Raw genomic sequence first — 18,485 nt, forward strand, 5'->3', positions numbered from 1 at the left:
TTAAATGTGTAAATACATTTAATTTTTTCTATATTATATAGCTCTATATGTAGCTCAATAAGTTTTGTGTTAAGTTGTTCAAGAATTGTGTTCAACAGCATTTTAGATTTGGTATCACATTTTCTTTTCTAACAAAACCATTAAGTTTGTTTTGGACACTGGTGCGATGCTGCATTCTGTGAGATATTATGGTGTACTGTGGAAATGAAAATGATACTACATACTGCACAATAAATATTTCAATCATGATCACGATTTCTGCTTCTCTTGGTTTAATTCATAATTGTCTGCTTGTAGTACTTTTCCAGTGGTTATTTTTTCCTGTAAAACATTCTATTATTTTAATTTGACATTATCCTGAATTGGTTACAAGCTTCAAGCTTTTGTGGTTGTGGTTGTGGTTGCCAGATATCAAGAGTTTAAACCCTCCAATCAGAGCAGTGGTTTACTTAAGCTTCCCAAACTGGCGACCGTGCACACACACACTCTCAACGTTACGGAAAAGCGCTGATGAGCTGAAGACATGTAAGTTGGAGTTTAGCAATCTCTATTGAGATATTCTGCTCAAATAAAGGTGCAGTACAGTCTTTTTTTTTAGCAAAATAATTGTGATTAACCATTTAACTATTATCATGTAGCTCTACCACCACCGTACATTTTTGTACAAAGTGCTATCCTGACCCAATTCAAATGCTCATAGCTGATATCATTCTATTTTCTCTACAAACTGTGTCACTTTGAACTTTACACACACCTCACCAATGATTCACCAGTGAGGTCTTGGGAGGAGGTCAGTTTTTGTCCATGCACAGGTGCATGCTTACAAAAAAAAATCCAGATGAAACTTTGACCGACATGCTGATATTGCTATAGTGAAATATTGCTGGCTATAATTGCTCAGGAAATTCACTTTTAATGAAAAAAGATTGTTCCTCTGCTTCTTACATAAGATAGGAATACTATAGACTCTTTTTAAATCCCAGACTTAAGCTCTTATCACATTTGGATATAAATTGATGCTGACATGAGAGTTACTTTTTTTAAACAGAAGAGAATAATAGACTGATAATCAAATAATTATATTCAGATCCTTGTCATTCATCTGTTTTGTCATTCAACCCTGTCATTCAGGGGTTCTCAAAGCAAATACAAATGTTTTACAATCATTAATTTAATCTATATACATCTATTTTGCAGATATACAGCATACAACTTGATTGATATGTAATTTATGTTTACAACTTTATGTGTCTGAAAAAATATATATCAGGCTACTGTTTAACAGTCTTTTAAGAAAACTCTAAAATAAGGTCAGCGTGGACATAGATAATCAATTTGCAGGCTGTTTTTAACGATAAACTATTGACACTTAAGGGGTCGTACTGTACAAACTAGCTTAGTATGAGACCCCATGATTTAAAAATTTTCTCATTGGATTAGTTTGGCATTACCACATCATTAGACATTAGACAGCAGATGAAAGAACAAAGTTCTGAGAAGCATGTCAAATATGTCTGCCAGAGGAAGTAGCGAGTCTTTTGGGATGGAGCCTGACAAGAGATTGTATTAATTGTGGTCTGATTCAGTTCAGTACTTGGACAGGATATTGGATCATATTTTCACCTCTAACGACTTTCAGAGCCTTACGCTATAGAAACGGTAAAGCTATAAAGTCAAAATCATCACTCTTACAGACACATTCAGGTTAAAACCACAAGCTTGAGTATTATCATCCCTCGACAGTTCGAAAAAATAGCACAAGGGCCAGATGATTTTTTTTTCTTTTTACAGCTGAGATTTACAGCTTGAATCTTGAGTCTGTCAAACTGGTCCCATTGGAGGCAAAATATATATGCTAAACCATACCTTTTGCTGAAAAAAAGACACAAACAGATGTGAAATAGGAGAGCAAGAAAGATTTTGTGCATATGTCCCAACGTTCAAACCGTCCCACAGGTCATAGTCCGTTTGTGAGTCTCCTGTAAGCTGAGAACGCATTGACTCGATAGCAAGATGGAAATGTAGATGGGATGTATTGGGAAAAAAGAGCGTAATAGGATAAGAGAGATGCATGCTGGAGAGACGCCAGGAGGAATGTGTTAGGTGTCTGTTTAGAGTTGGCTAACATCTGTTTCTGCGATTTTTGAACGTGATGTCTGTGCTGCCTGCTGATTTTGTTACAGAGAGAATCAAGTGAAAACATATTTACTGCTCTCCAAGCTGCTTCTCTGATGTGTGTGACTGTGTGTGTGTGTGTGTTGGGTGGCTACCCACGAGTGCATTGTAATCACCTTTATAAAATTGTAACTTAAATTGTTCTGGTCATACTGTATGTGTGCATGCAATATAGTTACTGAAACCGTTTCTCTCAATTATCAAGCAACCGATAATCTGAACCAATAATTATAAGTGCAAGCTTTATGAAAAAGTGAAAACTAGGACTACAGAATCTACAGTATTTCATAAAATTTATAAAAATGAAATAGTTGACAAAAAATGCAATTGTTGTCTGTGCTTTAAAGTGATAATTTGCCCATAAATAAAAATTCTGTCACCATTTACTCACTCTCATGCTGTTCCAAACATTACAGGCTTGCTTTCTCCTACAGAACATGCACGAAATATATATATATTTGGAAGAATGTTTCAACTGTTTGTGTCCAAACAGTGAAAGTGAGTGGGGTCCAAAGCAAGATTAGATCCCACTGACCTTTTGTGTTACACAGAATAAAGTCATGCAAGTTTAGAATGGCATGTGGGTGATTAAATAATAACAATTTACATATATTGCATACAGTGCATAGCATATATTTACATTTTTTTTTGTTTGTTAGCATTCAATCAGCGCATTGTTTAAAGGAGAGTGTTGGACGAACTCAAGGCCACACAGATGCAGAAAGCTCTGCAGATTTCCTCAGATTTAGAACAGCCGTTATTACTTAGCATGTTTGTTTATTAAAGATATTGGACACATTTGTTGTGTATTGTAGTACTCTTAGCTTTGTTTATCAGATTTGACCATGTTTAAACCCATTTCTACAGATTTCTCCCTCCAAAATAACCAGCATGCTGCACAAGATGTGGAATAACATGCATTTCAGCTGCTTGGCACATTTATCTGTTCAATTAATTAATTGATTGAAATAGTAATCAACAGATTAACAATGATCAGAATAGCTGTTAGCTGCAGTTTCTGAGCCTCAAAGCATAGTGACAATACTCCAAAGAAGCATTTTTACTAAGGAAACTTATAATTGACAATAGTGCTTGAGAAAGAAACAGTTTGTTTGAACTTCCTTATCAAAATCTCCCAATTAAGTCCTCATGTTGAGACTTTGCTCAGCGATTTCCCACGTCATAACTCCTGAAGACTGATCATGTTGACTTTGCCAGTGAAAGCATACCTTATTAATCTCTATCATTTCATTTTTTTTTCTTGTTTTTCTTCACAGGCCGTTTATCACAAGCTTGTTTCATTTGGCTCGTGAATTCAATTAGTTAACCGAACAAGAGACAATCCCATTAGATAATTTCATGGCTGGTTTGGATTTAATTGGCTGTAACATGGATTAAATAATTGGCCTTATTAAAACATGTAAGGTGATCCATTTTTATGGGGGCACGTATAACCTCTGGGACTATCTGTTGCAGATGTCAAACCAGCAAAAGAAAGAAGAAAAATAGGATGTTTTTTCTCCTCGCTGAAGCTTGTTAACGTTTTCCATTCACTGACTGTGATTTTTAAATGCACTTTATTCTCTCGCTCTTTTCATGTTAATCTCCATCATGCTAATAATAGGACTTTAGCCACTTTGAGACACTCACTATTCTGTTTCTTTCATCTGCTCCTTCTGTTTCTGCTGGATATTGTCAGCTAAAGTGCCTCTAGAAGAGCTGGTGTTGGACACGGAGATCTTAATGCAACAAAGGAAGAGTAGAACTAAAGAGAAGTTCAATGCCATCTCTCTGTGAAAATCTTTGTTGTCAGGGCTCAGAGGTAATGGGGTCACTGGAAAGGACTGCCCACTTGTCTGTCAAATGAGAAAGGGGGCTTTAGCCCTAAATCTCAAGCTTGCCTTTAGTGGGCGGGGTTAGCTTGTCTGTCACCATGAACTGCAAAGAGGCAGTAATCCATTGGCTTGTCAAGCTGTCAATCAGCTTTGCATAGCATGGGGTATTATGTATTTATGCTAAAGATAAAAGCTAGAGACTGCTCTCTTAATCAGAATGGTTTTCAGTGTGCAATGACTCTGCATTTCTTTTTATATTGAAATTCCTTCTTTATTGAAATTGAGCTGTTGTGGGTTAGTTTTTATCCATTTACTCTTGTCAGTGTCTAGAGGTGATGGCCATTTGAATTGTAATTAAGTCTTACATGCTCAATCTGCCAAAGGCCACTTTGATTGCCCCTCACAAATATACTGGAACTTTTGGCGTTAATAAAAGTGAAAATTAGGCCACTTTTTGTCTTTAATTCAATGTGTCCTAAAACCATAGTGTCTGTCTATTGTCTTTTGACATATAGCTTCTATAGGCCATATGTGAACAAATGGTATTTGAACTACATTTCAATTGTAGTATTTAGTATTTTAAATGCATTTATGTACTTTAAATGTAAACTTTGCCTTTTCAATGATTAATTTAGCTTTTAACCAACTGCAAAAAAAAAACATAAGCTATATTATCACTGCCAAAAAAAAATAATGTTAAAAATTTGCTTTCTGCAGAAATATAATTTAAAACAAATATATGGATTTTAAAATGCCTTTTAAAATGCAATATGATCAATCAATATGAGGTCTTTACCAACTCAAGGATATAAAACATAAATATAATGTTGATGCAGTAGAAATTCACAAATTGTGCAAACATACACTTCTGTAAAATACCAAAACACAATAACATTTTTCTGTGTGTGTAAACCTTTATATTTTCTTCCTTTCCACATGTGAATTTACATCTTTCTGGCATATCGCCTAATTTATTGTCTTTAAGATGGCTTGCTGCCGGCATCAGTCCTTACTAAATAGAGTCATTCCATGCAGGCTTTTTCTCACAGGCATTTGAGTGCCTTAAGTGGTTAATATGCATTTTGATTGACACCTCCTATGTGGGGTGGGGGAACGCTTTCAATTCTTATGGTCTCTCTCCCATGAGACTGAGCTACATATGTTAATGTGTTTCAGTTTGCACACGTGTGTGTGTGTTTGTGCATGGGAGTGTGAGAAATGGTGAAATGATAAGAGACACGTATGCATTCTGGTTGTTTTTATTACACAGCGTGATATGCATCAAAATGCCAGCATACAGCATATGATCCTCATACAGTTGAGATCCTCTGCTTTTGAATAACGCATGGCAGAGTGCACCAGAGCGTTAGTGTCATGTCTAGAAATTAGTTTTAGATGCACTATAGATGATGCTGCATTGCACTGACAATTGAGGGTGTAAATATACACAACCCACCCCTTAACACACCTGTACATTATTGTTCAAAGTTTGGTGTATGTAAGATTTTTTTTCTTGAAAGTAATACTTTTATTCAGCAAGGGTGTATTAAGTTGATCAAAAGTGATAATGAAGACATTTATTATGTTACAAAAGGTTTCTGTTTTAAATAAATGCTGTTCTTTCTATTCATCAAGAATCCTGAGAAAAAAAAAAGTTTCCACAAAAACATTAAGCAGCATAGCTTTTCCCAACACTGATCATAAGAAATGATTTTGAGCACCAAATCAGGACATTCAAATTATTTCTAAAGAATGTGACAATGAAGACTGGAGTAATGATGCTGAAAATTTTGTTTTGACATTGCAGGAATAAATTACAAAATCTAATATATATAAAAATAGAAAAGATATTTTAAATTGTAATAATATTTCAGAATATTACAGTTTTTACTGTATTTTTGATCAATTAAATTCCAGGCTTGATGAGCATGAGTGTTTTTTCAAAAACAAAAACTTCTGAGCAGGGAAATTTGATAGTTTGATAGGCATATTTGAAATGTAATGATTAATGCTGAAAATGAAGGTTAATGATAATGTTACATTATACTGTAAAAAGTGTGGGTTATGCTTTATTTTAAGGTTTCCTTATTACAGTGTAATTATTCATTTAAGTACTGAGTAATATTAATTAAGTACATGTACTTACTATAAGGTTAGGGTTAGAATTAGGGTTTAGGGTTACTTGCATGTAGAGTAATTATGCATAATTTATTGTTATTATAATAGTCAAGTCAATATTATTTGTATAGCGCTTTTAACAATGCAAATTGTGTCAAAGCAGCTTTACATCGGCTTGATATAAAGCTGGGTGGCTTTATATCAGCTTTACAGTATTTAGACGGGGAAATAGTCTGTTGAAATAGTGTTATTCTCCTCTGGCCAGACAAAATCAGCAGTTTAAATCTAGGCTAAAGCAGAATCAGATTGTGCAAAGGACTCATCTGGTTCCTGTGGTCTTGTCTCGATGGCCGTCTTGGAGACAAGGTCTTCACTGGGGATCAGTCTATGGGGCTCATCTAGGTGTTCTAGCTGTAGAGGTCATCTCTAGGTGCTGATCCACCATCTGATCTGGATACAGTCTTGATCTGGGTGGCTACAGTGACCTCGGAATAAAAAAGAAACAGACTAATATTAGCGTAGATGACATTCTTCTAACAATGTAGCAAGCACATCAGGTGTTTTGGGAAGTGTTCCCGGTTCTGGTTGACCTAATTAATGCAGCCTAACAATCCTTTAACGGATTTGAATTATAGAAATGCGATAGTGTATTATGTGTAAGCCATGTTAAAGAGATGGGTCTTTAATCTAGATTTAAACTGACAGAGTGTGTCTGCTTCCTGAACAGTGTTAGGTAGATTGTTCCAGAGTTTGGGCGCTAAATAGGAAAACGATCTCCCGTCCGCAGATGATTTTGATATTCTAGGTATTATCAAATGGCCAGAGTTTTGAGATCACAGCAGACGTGAAGGACTATAATGCGAAACCATTCAGGGGTTTATAGGTAATTAGCAAGATCTTAAAATGTATACGATGTTTAATAGGGAGCCAGTGCAGTGTTGACAGAACCGAGCTAATGTGGTCATACTTCCTGGTTCTAGTAAGAACTCTAGCTGCTGCATTTTGAACCAGCTGGAGTTTGTTTATTAAACGTGCAGAGCAACCACCCAATAAAGCATTACAATAATCTAGAAATTAATGTTTCTGCATTTGACATGAGAGCATAGGTCGTAATTTAGATATATTTTTAAGATGGAAAAATGCAGTTTTACAAATGCTAGAAACATGTTTTTCGAAGGAAAGATTGCTATATGTTCCTAACTGATGACGAAGAATTTACAGAGCAGCCATTAAGTATTAGACAGTGATCTAGGTTATTACATGCAAAAGTTTTTGATCCAATAATTAACACCCCTGTTTTTTCAGAATTTAGCAGTAAGAAATTGCTGGTCATCCAGTTTTTGATATAAACCATACATTCCGTTAGTTTTGCAAATTGGTAAGTTTCATCAGGTGGCGAAGAAATATAGAGCTGGGTATCATCAGCATAACAGTGAAAGCTAACACCATGTTTCCTAATGATATCTCCCAAGGGTAACATGTAAAGTGTGAAAAGTAAGGGGCCAAGTACTGAGCCTTGAGGTACTCCATACTGCACTTGTGATTGGTATGATACCTCTTCATTTACTGCCATAAATTGATGGCGGTCAGATAAGTACGATTTGAACCATGCCAGTGCACTTCCTCTAATGCCAACAAATTTTCTAGTCTATTTAAAAGAATGTTGTAGTCGATAGTTTAGAGTTTAGAGCGACATTAATGTATGCAGCCCAAGATTTTCATTTGTGCATGAATCATCCCTTTAAAACTGCAGCTTGTCCCTGCTTTTTACAGCATTCACAGTGAAGCCAAAGACAGAGGCGAAAGGAACTCAGTGAATGAGTGCACCGCAACGGCCAAATCAAAGCTTACAGGCTCTCTCACACACTCCTAATCAGCAGGCGAGCAGCGGCTGCTGCTTTCAGATGCTTGTTTCTCGCTTTTCACATGCCGTTAAGGTCTTCTGCTCGGTTACGGGTCACTATGACTATTCACTCCCGGTATGACCTGTCCCTCGTTTCCAAGCAACAGAGGTCAAGTGTGTGCTGAGTATCCAGTAGGCAACCCACTGACTCCACCTTTAATGACCCCGGCTGGAGATTTAGTTAGTGCTAGTGTGTATGATAACCTTTGTGACCTCTTGACCCTGATCTTACTAACCGGCTTAGCCATTGTGTGTTGAGTGGTTTTGTGGTGTCAGAGAGACGGACACAAAACTAAAGCACAATAGAGTGGTGAAAAGACTGCTTTTCACACTCCAGCAGGTTAATTTAAAATAAGTGGATACTGAACAAACAAAAAGTGCTTGCTTTCTTTCTTCCTTAGTTTTATTGAAAATTCTTCTCGAGATTCCTGAGATACACCCTGGTATAATCAACAAAGTCTCTGGCAAATTGTGATTTGGTAAGCAGTATTTCACTTATCACTTAGGTCAGAATCTTTTTTCTTTAAGGTCTCATGCATTTCTTGTAACAGATGTGCGCAATAATACATCAGAGCATTGAAACCAGGATACAAGATTGAATATCACAGCCTTTTACATGTTACTTCAACTCAAGTGTTGCCAATCTGAAAATGGGTCAGGAGACAAAACCAAGACAAAATGTAAGGTGTTTGTGTACAGCTGTGTGAAAGATAATGCCTTCTGAATTGGTCATTCACTTCTTAGAATAATGTTGTAGCAGTAGGCATGTTTGAGACATATTTCAAATTTGTTCATGAAAACTATTTGATATAATATTTGATATAGTAATATAATATAGTAATATAAGTAAATAATGGCATTTAGCTTCCTTAAGCTAGATACTATTAAAAAAAAACATAAGTGAAGAAGAATTATCTTTAACACATGCATTTACATTCTTCTTTATTTAACACTCTTACCTGACCCAGAAAATGTAGCAGAAGATAGAAAGATATAGAGATGAGAGTGTGAAAGTGAGAGAGATTGAGTGAGAAGGATCAGAATTATCCATTATCTCTTTCCTGGTATGTAGATACAAACTCACTGAAAAAAAGAATCTAAAAAACTAGAGACTAGAGGAAAACTAGAGGCAAAATGAAAGTCCAGGCTGATGAAATCTTTTTAATGCGCTACAAAAATTATTTTCTTAATCGTTTTTTTTTTCCCTGACAAAAACCATCTTTAAAATGAAATAAAAAAAATTGATTCAGACATATGATCATGAATTTCTTTTGTTCTAATAAGATTTTTTTCTTGCTTTAAGCATAAACCTCACTATTTTTTAGATTATGCTTTAAAAAAACTAGAAAACCATTTGCTAACTTAACATTGAAGATATGAATTGTTTTGATGTTTTGTTATTTTTATGGTTTTTGAAGTGCCACTACCATGATGGTGTGAAACGCAGGCGGGAGGACCGATCTGGTCTTGAAACGCATTAAAAAGGAAAAAGATTAAAGGAGAGAAGGAAACAAGCAGATCTCTGGCTGCGTTTCTTGTTGGAATGCTTATTGAAAGATCTGCCGCAACCATCAGATTTACAAATATGATAACATTGAACAGGAAGAGGAGCTGCGCTCATCTGTGTCTGTTTGTTGACAACCTCATTTAAGACGAACCATCCCAGAGATATCAGAAGATAGTGAGATAAAAACCTCAAGGTCTTCTAACACATTTGCGTTTTGGTCACGAAAACTCAGAGAAGCTTGTTATGAATGCCTCATAATTTCACAGCATTAAAGCTATTTAGCCAGCTAAATTGAATTTATGCTACTCAACAGCAAGATTTAGCACACTAACAATATGATGCAACTTAAAAGATCAGAATTGTAGCAGATCAGAATTTTTTGTGTGTGTGTGAGTACTTTATTGCTGCTTGATGGAAATTACTGCCAAAGCTACGTTATTTAGAAAACAGCTTAGCTGCTAACAAGCTGTTGACAATTAAAGCTAAATTGTTAGCATAGCTACTTTTATTTCATTTCTCCACAACACTAACTAACATTGTTTTTCACACATTGGTTCCCACACTTTGTTTAACACTTGCAAAGGAGTGCTACAGTTTGTTTAACTGTTCGCCAAGCCTAAGCCTGATTCTTCAAGCACATTAAGTGATATGAATCAATAACCTGAGGTGATGTTTTTGGCTATGTTGAGTACACAAGACAAAATGAGAAAGGTCAGGGCTTACCAGACATACCATACATAATAGACTGTCACATCAAATACTGATGTAAAATAAATAGGCCTAACTATAGTGTATTATGGGCTGTGATCTTATGAAAACACATTCTGACATCTTTAATAAGCTCTTTAAACTAGAGCAAGGACTTTGGGTCATCGCACCAAATGGAGCCGTGGCCTGTTAATTATTACCATGTTTCTGCTGCTAGGCTGCTTTTTGTGAAAAGGGAGAAATGAAGAGTTTTCAGAAATAATTCACTGTAGGATCACATGGGTCAGGGTAACACGTGGTGCTCGATTTGTTGTTGAGTGTGCGCCTGTGTCTGTGAGCATGATCTATGACCCTCACTCTCACTGAAACTGTGGGCCAAAGCAAACAGCGGCTCCCACCAATCCCTGAAGGGAGACTCCCAACTGTAGAGATTCACACACCCCCATCTCCTCCTCTCTTTCTTCATCTGTGCTATTTTGGTTCTCTTATTCCTACTATGTTCTTTCAATTCCTCAATCTTCTCTCCAATTCACTCTTTTTTTGTCTTATTTCTCATATGCTTTATAAGTTCTCCTCAGATGAGGAGCACTTCCCCAAGGTCCATGATACTAAGCAGACTGCCTCCGAAATGCCTGGTTATGAATGTACAGTGATCCCAAAAGAATTTGGTGACTGAAGCCACAAACATTTTTTGCACAAACATCTTTGCAGCATTTATAAATCTTCTTTTATTTTAATTATTGGTTATATTATTATTGCTTCAGTGTTCATTTTTCACTTTATGTGTCTGCTGGTTTATTCTATTTTTTATTTTATTTGATCTTATTCAATAAACACTATTCAATCAAAACATTTAACAACAAGGCTGTTGAAAATATGAAGCAATAGATGTAATGTTCAATACGAACTAAAAATCCTTTGACACTTTCCAGCTGTCATATTTTGTGGAACATTAATACAATGAACACTGGTGGTTATTCTGCTGGCAGCTGTATTAACGTAAGGGAAACTTGGTTTGATATGTGACTTAAATGTACAAAATATTAGTAAATTTGTCTTGTAAAAAATCAGGCAGTGCATTTTCAGTTTTGTGTGCAAAGTCACTCTAACTGTGAAAGTTTAAACGTAGTTAAACAATTTACAATAAGTCTGAGTATTTCAAAAACTGCTGATCTACTGGGATTTTCACACACACAACCATCTCTAGGGTTTACAGAGAATGGTCCGAAAAAGAGAAAATATCCAATGAGCGGCAGTTGTGTGGACGAAAATGCCTTGTTGATGTCAGAGGTCAGAGGAGAATAGGCAGACTGGTTAGAGATGATAGAAAGGCAACAGTAACTCAAATAACCACTCGTTACAACCGAGGTATGCAGAATACCATCTCTGAACGCATAACACGTCGAACCCTGAAGCAGATGGGCTACAGCAGCAGAAGACCACACCGGGTGCCGCTCCTGTCAGCTAAGAACAGGAAACGGAGGCTACAATTCGCACAGGCTCACCAAAATTGCACAATAGAAGATTGGAAAAACGTTGCCTGGTCTGATGAGTCTCGATTTCTGCTGCGACATTCAGATGGTAGGGTCAGAATTTGGCGTAAAGAACATGAAAGCATGGATCCATCCTGCCTTGTCCCAACAGTTCTGGCTGTTGGTGGTGGTGTAATGGTGTGGGGGATATTTTCTTGGCACACTTTGGGCCCCTTAGTACCAATTCACCATCGTTTAAACACCACAGCCTACCTGAGTATTGTTGCTGACCATGTCCATCCCTTTATGTCTAGTGTACCCATCGTCTGATGGCTACTTCCAGCAGGATAATGCACCGTCACAAAGCTCAAATCATCTCAGACTGGTTTCTTGAACATGACAATGAGTTCACTTTACTCAAATGGCCTCCACAGTCACCAGATCTCAATCCAATAGAGCACCTTTGGGATGTGGTGGAACGGGAGATTCACATCATGGATGTGTAGCCGACAAATCTGCAGCAACTGCGTGAAGCTTTCATGTCAATATGGACCAAAATCTCTGAGGAATGTTTCCAACACCTTGTTGAATCTATGCCACGAAGAATTAAGGCAGTTCTGAAGCAGGTCGACTAGCAAGGTGTACCTAATAAAGTGGCCAGTGAGTGTATGTATACCATACGAGATGCATGTATTTTAAAATTTTGCTTAACTGTTCAAATATTACTTGGAGCCATTTTGTTTATGTTTATATTGTGTTGCAGATTAAATATGTCCCTCGTGATTTCTGAAATATTAGAGTACCTCTACCATACCCTCGGCAAGTTGTAAGTTTGTTTGCCCTTATTTGTCAAAACATTTTGATGGACAGATGAGAGAGAAAAAAGACATTTTATCTGTGTGGTTTGATTAAATCCTTTGCTTTAATCACCGCGTCCTGTCTTCCCAGAAGATAAGGATGATGGAGTAATCCTCTGTCAGGGATGAGGGCTGTTAAAATCAATGCCTCATACACATCATGAACGTGAGAGGAAAGTTTTCATTCAGTTAAAGTCACACACACACAACTCAATGAGAGCAGACTTCCTCCATCATATTCCGTCCACCGTCCTTCAACCGGTCACTCAAATCCATGCGAGATGTCAAGTGACAGCCCGTTGAAGCCAAGAGATAAGGGCTAATCTTCAAGTGATCATTTAGGTTGGACAGCTGAAGGTAAAGCTCAATCTCCAAAGATAAAGTTAAACGTTTGTGTGTATGTGTTAGATTAAATTTAGTTGGCTCTGCAGACAGTAGATACTAAAGTAGTACTAAATACTAGTTGCTCCAGATGTCCTTCAAGTGTCTTTGCTGTTTTTATATCTCTTTTAAAACAAGTAGTTATTTCATTTAAAGCAAGCTATAAAACTTCTGAACTAAAATTGGCCTTACATTAAGAACTTATTAGATCTGAAAACAGATTTGAATTGGCTTGTGTCAGAGAACATGTTATTGTGTTTTATTGTGCCAGTACATAACTTGCTATCAATAAAAAATAAGCTATTTTCTTTATAGAGATTGTTACTAGACTGGATTATTAGTGATGGCAAAGACACATATTTGGTTGAGAACTTGTTGGAACATGGTGGACCTGCCCTTGTGCTTAATTAGAACCCTGAAATGAAAGAGATGAGGAATTCTAGCTATATGCCAGGAATGCCCACACAGGTAAATGAGATTTTATGTTGTCTGCAGCCCCGTGCTAAATCTCTTTGTATAAGAGTGGAGTAGATTGTGTCTTCTGATAGAACGTTCATATACTGGTACTTTGCAGAGACGGTTGCTTCTCTATGTCTGGCACATTCCACTACATTACCAAACTTCCAAACAGAATGTTCTGCCGAGCTTGACTGTTGGATCTTGTTAAAATAATAAAATTATTATTTTAAAATAAACTCTTTCCTGTCATAAATAAGTTAATTTCTTTTCATGAGACAGTCAATGTTTAGGGAAAGTAAAATTGGAGATGTTATTATGTAATTTTTGTCTAAAGGAAAATTAGGGAGTTGGTGAGAAAATGATATACTATGTTTTATTTTTACGTATTGTTCAAATTTCATATATTATCATTATTGCTGTACAAACCACAAACAATTACCAAGTCAAAAAATTAAGCCTAGGCTGCATTTATCCTATTTTTAAAGTGTTTTGTTACATCTATGTTCTTGTGGTTGTATTACAGACTATTTCATTTATTTTTGAAAAACTTTGATGGCACTTTTCCATCCTTTGGGCCTTGAGCAATCAGAAATTATGTATTTTTAAACGTGGTTACATGGTTTGGTTTGGTTTGGTCAAGTTGCAAATTTGACCTTGGGCTGCTAAGTGTAAGCATGTGCTTCAGACTTTTAGCACAGATCTGTTTCACAATAGAATTATACAATAAGATTTGAAATTGCAATTGTGCTTGGCCAGTCTTTGCTGTATATGCTTGGCCAGCTATCTGCAATAAATAATTTCTTCCTCCACCATCCACCATTCTAAAGTTGATTTCCAAGTAGACCTTATCAGAGACAGAAGCCAATATGTTGTCCTTAAATTCTTCAAAGGTTTCCTTCAGCATGCTCACTCTGCAATAGTGGAATATCTGACACAGTCCTCTGTGGTCATCCAAAGGGACAGCGCTGTGAACTCTATGAACCATGTTGGGTCATGATATCTAATATCATGAGAATTTAGGAATCAAAACATTTATAGTACGCTATGAAAAATGGATATTCATTTTGAGGTTTGTTGAAATTGCATGTAACAATGTTATTAAATTATTAGTGTCTTTGAAGACTAACATTAGATTGCAAAAAGCTAATCTAAATACAGAAATAAAAGAAAAGAATAGTTAATATCCTGTATCGCTGCAATGCATCAAAGTCACTAACAGACCACATACTGTACTCGGTTTCCAACAAAGGGAACCAAGCTTGTTGGGGTAAGATGAAAATAAAGCGTGACACCCCAGTATTGGTAGTAGAATTTAAATATAACACCCAGGGAGGCCCCACGAGAACTCTCAGAGAGCCAAAAATCCCCAAGAAATCCACCCTGTAAAGGACTGTAACAATAATAATAACAAAGGATGCAGGAATGTAGCCAGGGCATTGAACCTCAGGGAAACACTCCAGACTGGTCCAATACAGCTGTACAGATGCTGTTTTATTGAGGAACAACTGTGACTTTTTCCAACACTTGTGGTGTCCTTGTAGAGTTTGCGGATTTGGAGCGTGGCTATGCATCCAATAGAAAGCCTATTATATTTAATAAATCTTTTGAGGTGTTGGTAAGCATTCAGGCTGCTTCTTTTATTTTGTTTACATTATCTTGAATGTTCATAATCCCAACGAGTTGCATTTAATTTATTGCACTGACAAGTCCATGTGTTCTGTATGAATTTCAGAAACTACTGAGTAAAACAAATGGGGAATAAAACACTGTGACCAACAGTTCAGAGACGCTCTGGCCTCCTATGCTGAGCATTGTGGGTTCAAGTCCCATCTGGGTTGAGTTTATAGAGCTGTGTAGTTCAAGTAGCCATAACCCAACAATGGCTTAACCAATATTGTGAGTTAGGTGTGGAAACTTGTTGGAAATTTTTGTAATTATATTTGGTGCTGCTAGTGGAAAAACTGACACCCTTCAGCGTTTCTATAACCATATAAAAGGCACTTTTATAAAAAAAAAAAAAATCTTGCTTGGAAAGATTTTCTTTTTTTCCTTGTTTGTGTGTCACTTTATATAAAAGCATGTGCTAAGTAAATAAATTGATTCTTTCACTCTGTCCTTTTTAGAGCTGAAGTCTACTGGAACCGCCCATCACTTTGCCTTTCTGCTCAACTCGACGGACTACAGAATCCTTCGTATGGACGAGGACCATGATCGCATGTACGTGGGCAGCAAGGACTACATCCTGTCACTAGACCTGAACGACATCAACAAAGAGCCCCTAATCGTAAGATTTCTCAGTTAGACAATACAGATTGCAACAAACCAAACTATAAGCAAGGCTTGGCAGTAGTAAATCTGGTCAGTAGATTAGGATTACTGACGTTTGTGTCTTTCTCCTCAGATTCACTGGCCCGTGGCTCCTCAGAGGAGGACTGAGTGCGTCCTCTCAGGAAAAGACATCAATGTAAGAATCCACAATTTGGATATTCTTTTCTGCAATATTTATTTATCAAACTTTGGTGTCGGAAAGATTTTTTTTAAAGGAAATTAAGTACGTTAATTTAGAAAGAACACATTAAATCGATCCAAAGTGACAAAGATACTAAATATTTATTTCAAACAAATGCTGTTATTTTGATCTTTCTATTCATCACGTTTTATTTTTAAATATATTAAAATAAAAAACAGTTATATTACATTTTTATATTTCACAATATTACTGTTTATAGAAAGCATAGGAAAATTTTAACAACACCAATAATATTCTGAATGGTAGTATGTAAATATAATGTATTTTATAATATAATCATATTTTTTAAATATTCTCTGTGTTTATTTTATAGGTGCCTTTTTTCTCTCTTTCTCATAGTTTTAATATCGGTGCATACTAATTACCATAATCATTGTAAATCCTAAAATAGTTATTCCAACATGGGCATGTCAATATCCATCTGAAAGTATTATTTCTGTGTCAACAGGGTGAGTGTGGTAATTTCATCCGCCTAATCGAGCCATGGAACAGGACTCACCTGTATGTGTGTGGAACGGGAGCTTACAACCCCATCTGTACCTATGTGGACAGAGGTCAAAGGGCACAGGTAAACTGTCATTCGCAGATGACCCGCTACCATTTGCAGGTCAAGGGTTCAAATGGTTGGCTACCTTAGTCAAAAGGTATTATGTCATTAGAGAGGAATGTTTCTCTACCCAGGAACAAACAGGATAATCTTTACCACCTGCATATCTTTTGACTTTGTTACTTCAAAAACTCTTCCTAGTGTTTAGGAGGGTAATTGCATTTAAACATAGTCCTAATTTCACCTTCCTTCTTTCCCATGACCATGTCCCATCATTAACCACTGTTCATAAGAACATCATTCAAAATGGTCTGAGATCACATTGAAAATCTGGAAAGTTTTTTTTTCTCTTTAAATTGTAACTGGAAATAAAGATATAAAATAAATGAAAATTTATTTAAAATTCTGCACTATTTCTAGGTCACTTTTCAAATATAAGCAAATTTGTGACTTCAATCATGTGAACTTCCATTTTTTTCTACTCACATATTTATTAAATAATTTGCAATTAATAAAAAAAAGTATTAAAATATTATTATAAAAATTGCATTTTCACTGGTGGTCTCAGGCTTTTGGATCCTACTGAATCCAATTTTTTATATATAGATATATTCGCAAAGGGAATTTTATGTGTTAACAAGGGCTTTCAGCATGTGCATGTTTTAGACAACAACATTTCAACTCATCTTCTTTGTCCACTATGGATACACCAAACTGCAGCCATCTTTCTAGCATCTCAACATCTTCTTGTTTGGACACAGCCTTGGCCATTCTCGTGGGTTCTAATTGAATTAATAGAAACAGGTGTTTATTGAGGCACACACCTTGTTTTATAGGGCATGCTCCAAGATCAGATGCCTCACGCGGGAGGCCGAACCAGTCGAGGCGCAGACCCTAGTGCTTCACCAGAACCATACGCACCCAAGGTGGGAAATGAACTCTTCAGTGGGATTGAGGTCCTTTTTGTACTTTATTTTGAACTAACTTAAGATTCACTTTCAAGATATGGTTTTTACGTAGAAGTGGAAGGAAATGTTCTGTTCTCACATTATTTGGATTTTAAACAGCTGGTTTCCTCAGCCACTAAAAGTGTTGAGAGAAACAGCAGAGGAACTGTTGTCTTTAGAGCTTGTCTTTCTCAAGTTTGCCTACACTTGTCCAGAGCCTGCTTTTGGCACAGAAATCTAGCATAACGTGCACAGATTACTCCCACACCCACACTCCATCATACTTGAAAGTGGTTAGTCAGCAGAAAATTTATCGATGGCTTATATTACATTTGTGGTGTGCGTGTAAAGCTTAGAAAGTACAAAGGATCCAAAAACTTTTTGTATATTATCCAAAAACAAGTCTTTCGTTGAGACTTGAATTTGCTGATATATTCTTTGTGGCATGTTGTAGATCTCTGCTTAGATTTTAGTTAATGTGTTAATTCATGTTAGATGTTTCCAAATTGCTGTGCATTAATAATACTGTTTTGCATCTGTGTGACTGTAGATGGAATGCAAACTGCATGGAGTGAAGTGGACTATTAGCTCAAAGAGATTTTATTTAATAGTTGTCACTAACCCAACAAAACCATTTAGACTATTTTAGATTCATATGTTGAGAAGCTGATTGTGAGAAATTGTTCATTTTCTTTGGCAACTCTACCAGAAACCTTGGAAACTTTGAATTTGGCATTCATTTCTTTTTTTCTCTGGGCAGTTTTAGACTAGCTGCCTTTTGTCAAATGGCAAGCTATCGGTGTTGGCATTAGACGATATGTGAGATGCCAAGATTTAAAAAACACAAACAAAAAGTTACCTAAAGATATTTAATTTATATTACAACCTCAAATAGTTTGTTGTTTTCATTTATCCCAGTGAACCTGTGTGCATTTCACTTCCTGGCTATACCTTTACACACTATTAAACACTGGAAACTTAAAGTATCTAAGTAAGCTGAGAATCAATACTGCTCATCTAATGTGATCTATTGCGCTGTCATTAAT

The 18,485-nt window shown here is 36.3% G+C and overlaps 1 protein-coding gene across 2 annotated transcripts in view; it reads left to right on the forward strand.

Moving 5' to 3' along the window:
• LOC306878818 (semaphorin-3F-like) overlaps positions 1–18,485 on the forward strand; it is a 47,447-nt gene that overhangs the window by 15,287 nt on the left and 13,675 nt on the right. The window contains exons 1-5 of one of the 2 annotated variants that reach the window (XM_079431362.1): positions 493–525; positions 15,539–15,699; positions 15,817–15,879; positions 16,394–16,513; positions 17,329–17,418. In XM_079431362.1, the coding sequence (XP_079287488.1) occupies positions 15,610–15,699; positions 15,817–15,879; positions 16,394–16,513; positions 17,329–17,418 (363 nt within the window). In that variant the 5' untranslated portion in view covers positions 493–525; positions 15,539–15,609. Of the gene's footprint in view, positions 1–492; positions 526–15,538; positions 15,700–15,816; positions 15,880–16,393; positions 16,514–17,328; positions 17,419–18,485 lie in introns of those variants that run through there. The other variant, XM_079431361.1, reaches the window with a different exon arrangement.

This window comes from Barbus barbus, assembly GCF_936440315.1.
Source record: "Barbus barbus genome assembly, chromosome: 13".
Classification (NCBI taxonomy): domain Eukaryota; kingdom Metazoa; phylum Chordata; class Actinopteri; order Cypriniformes; family Cyprinidae; genus Barbus; species Barbus barbus.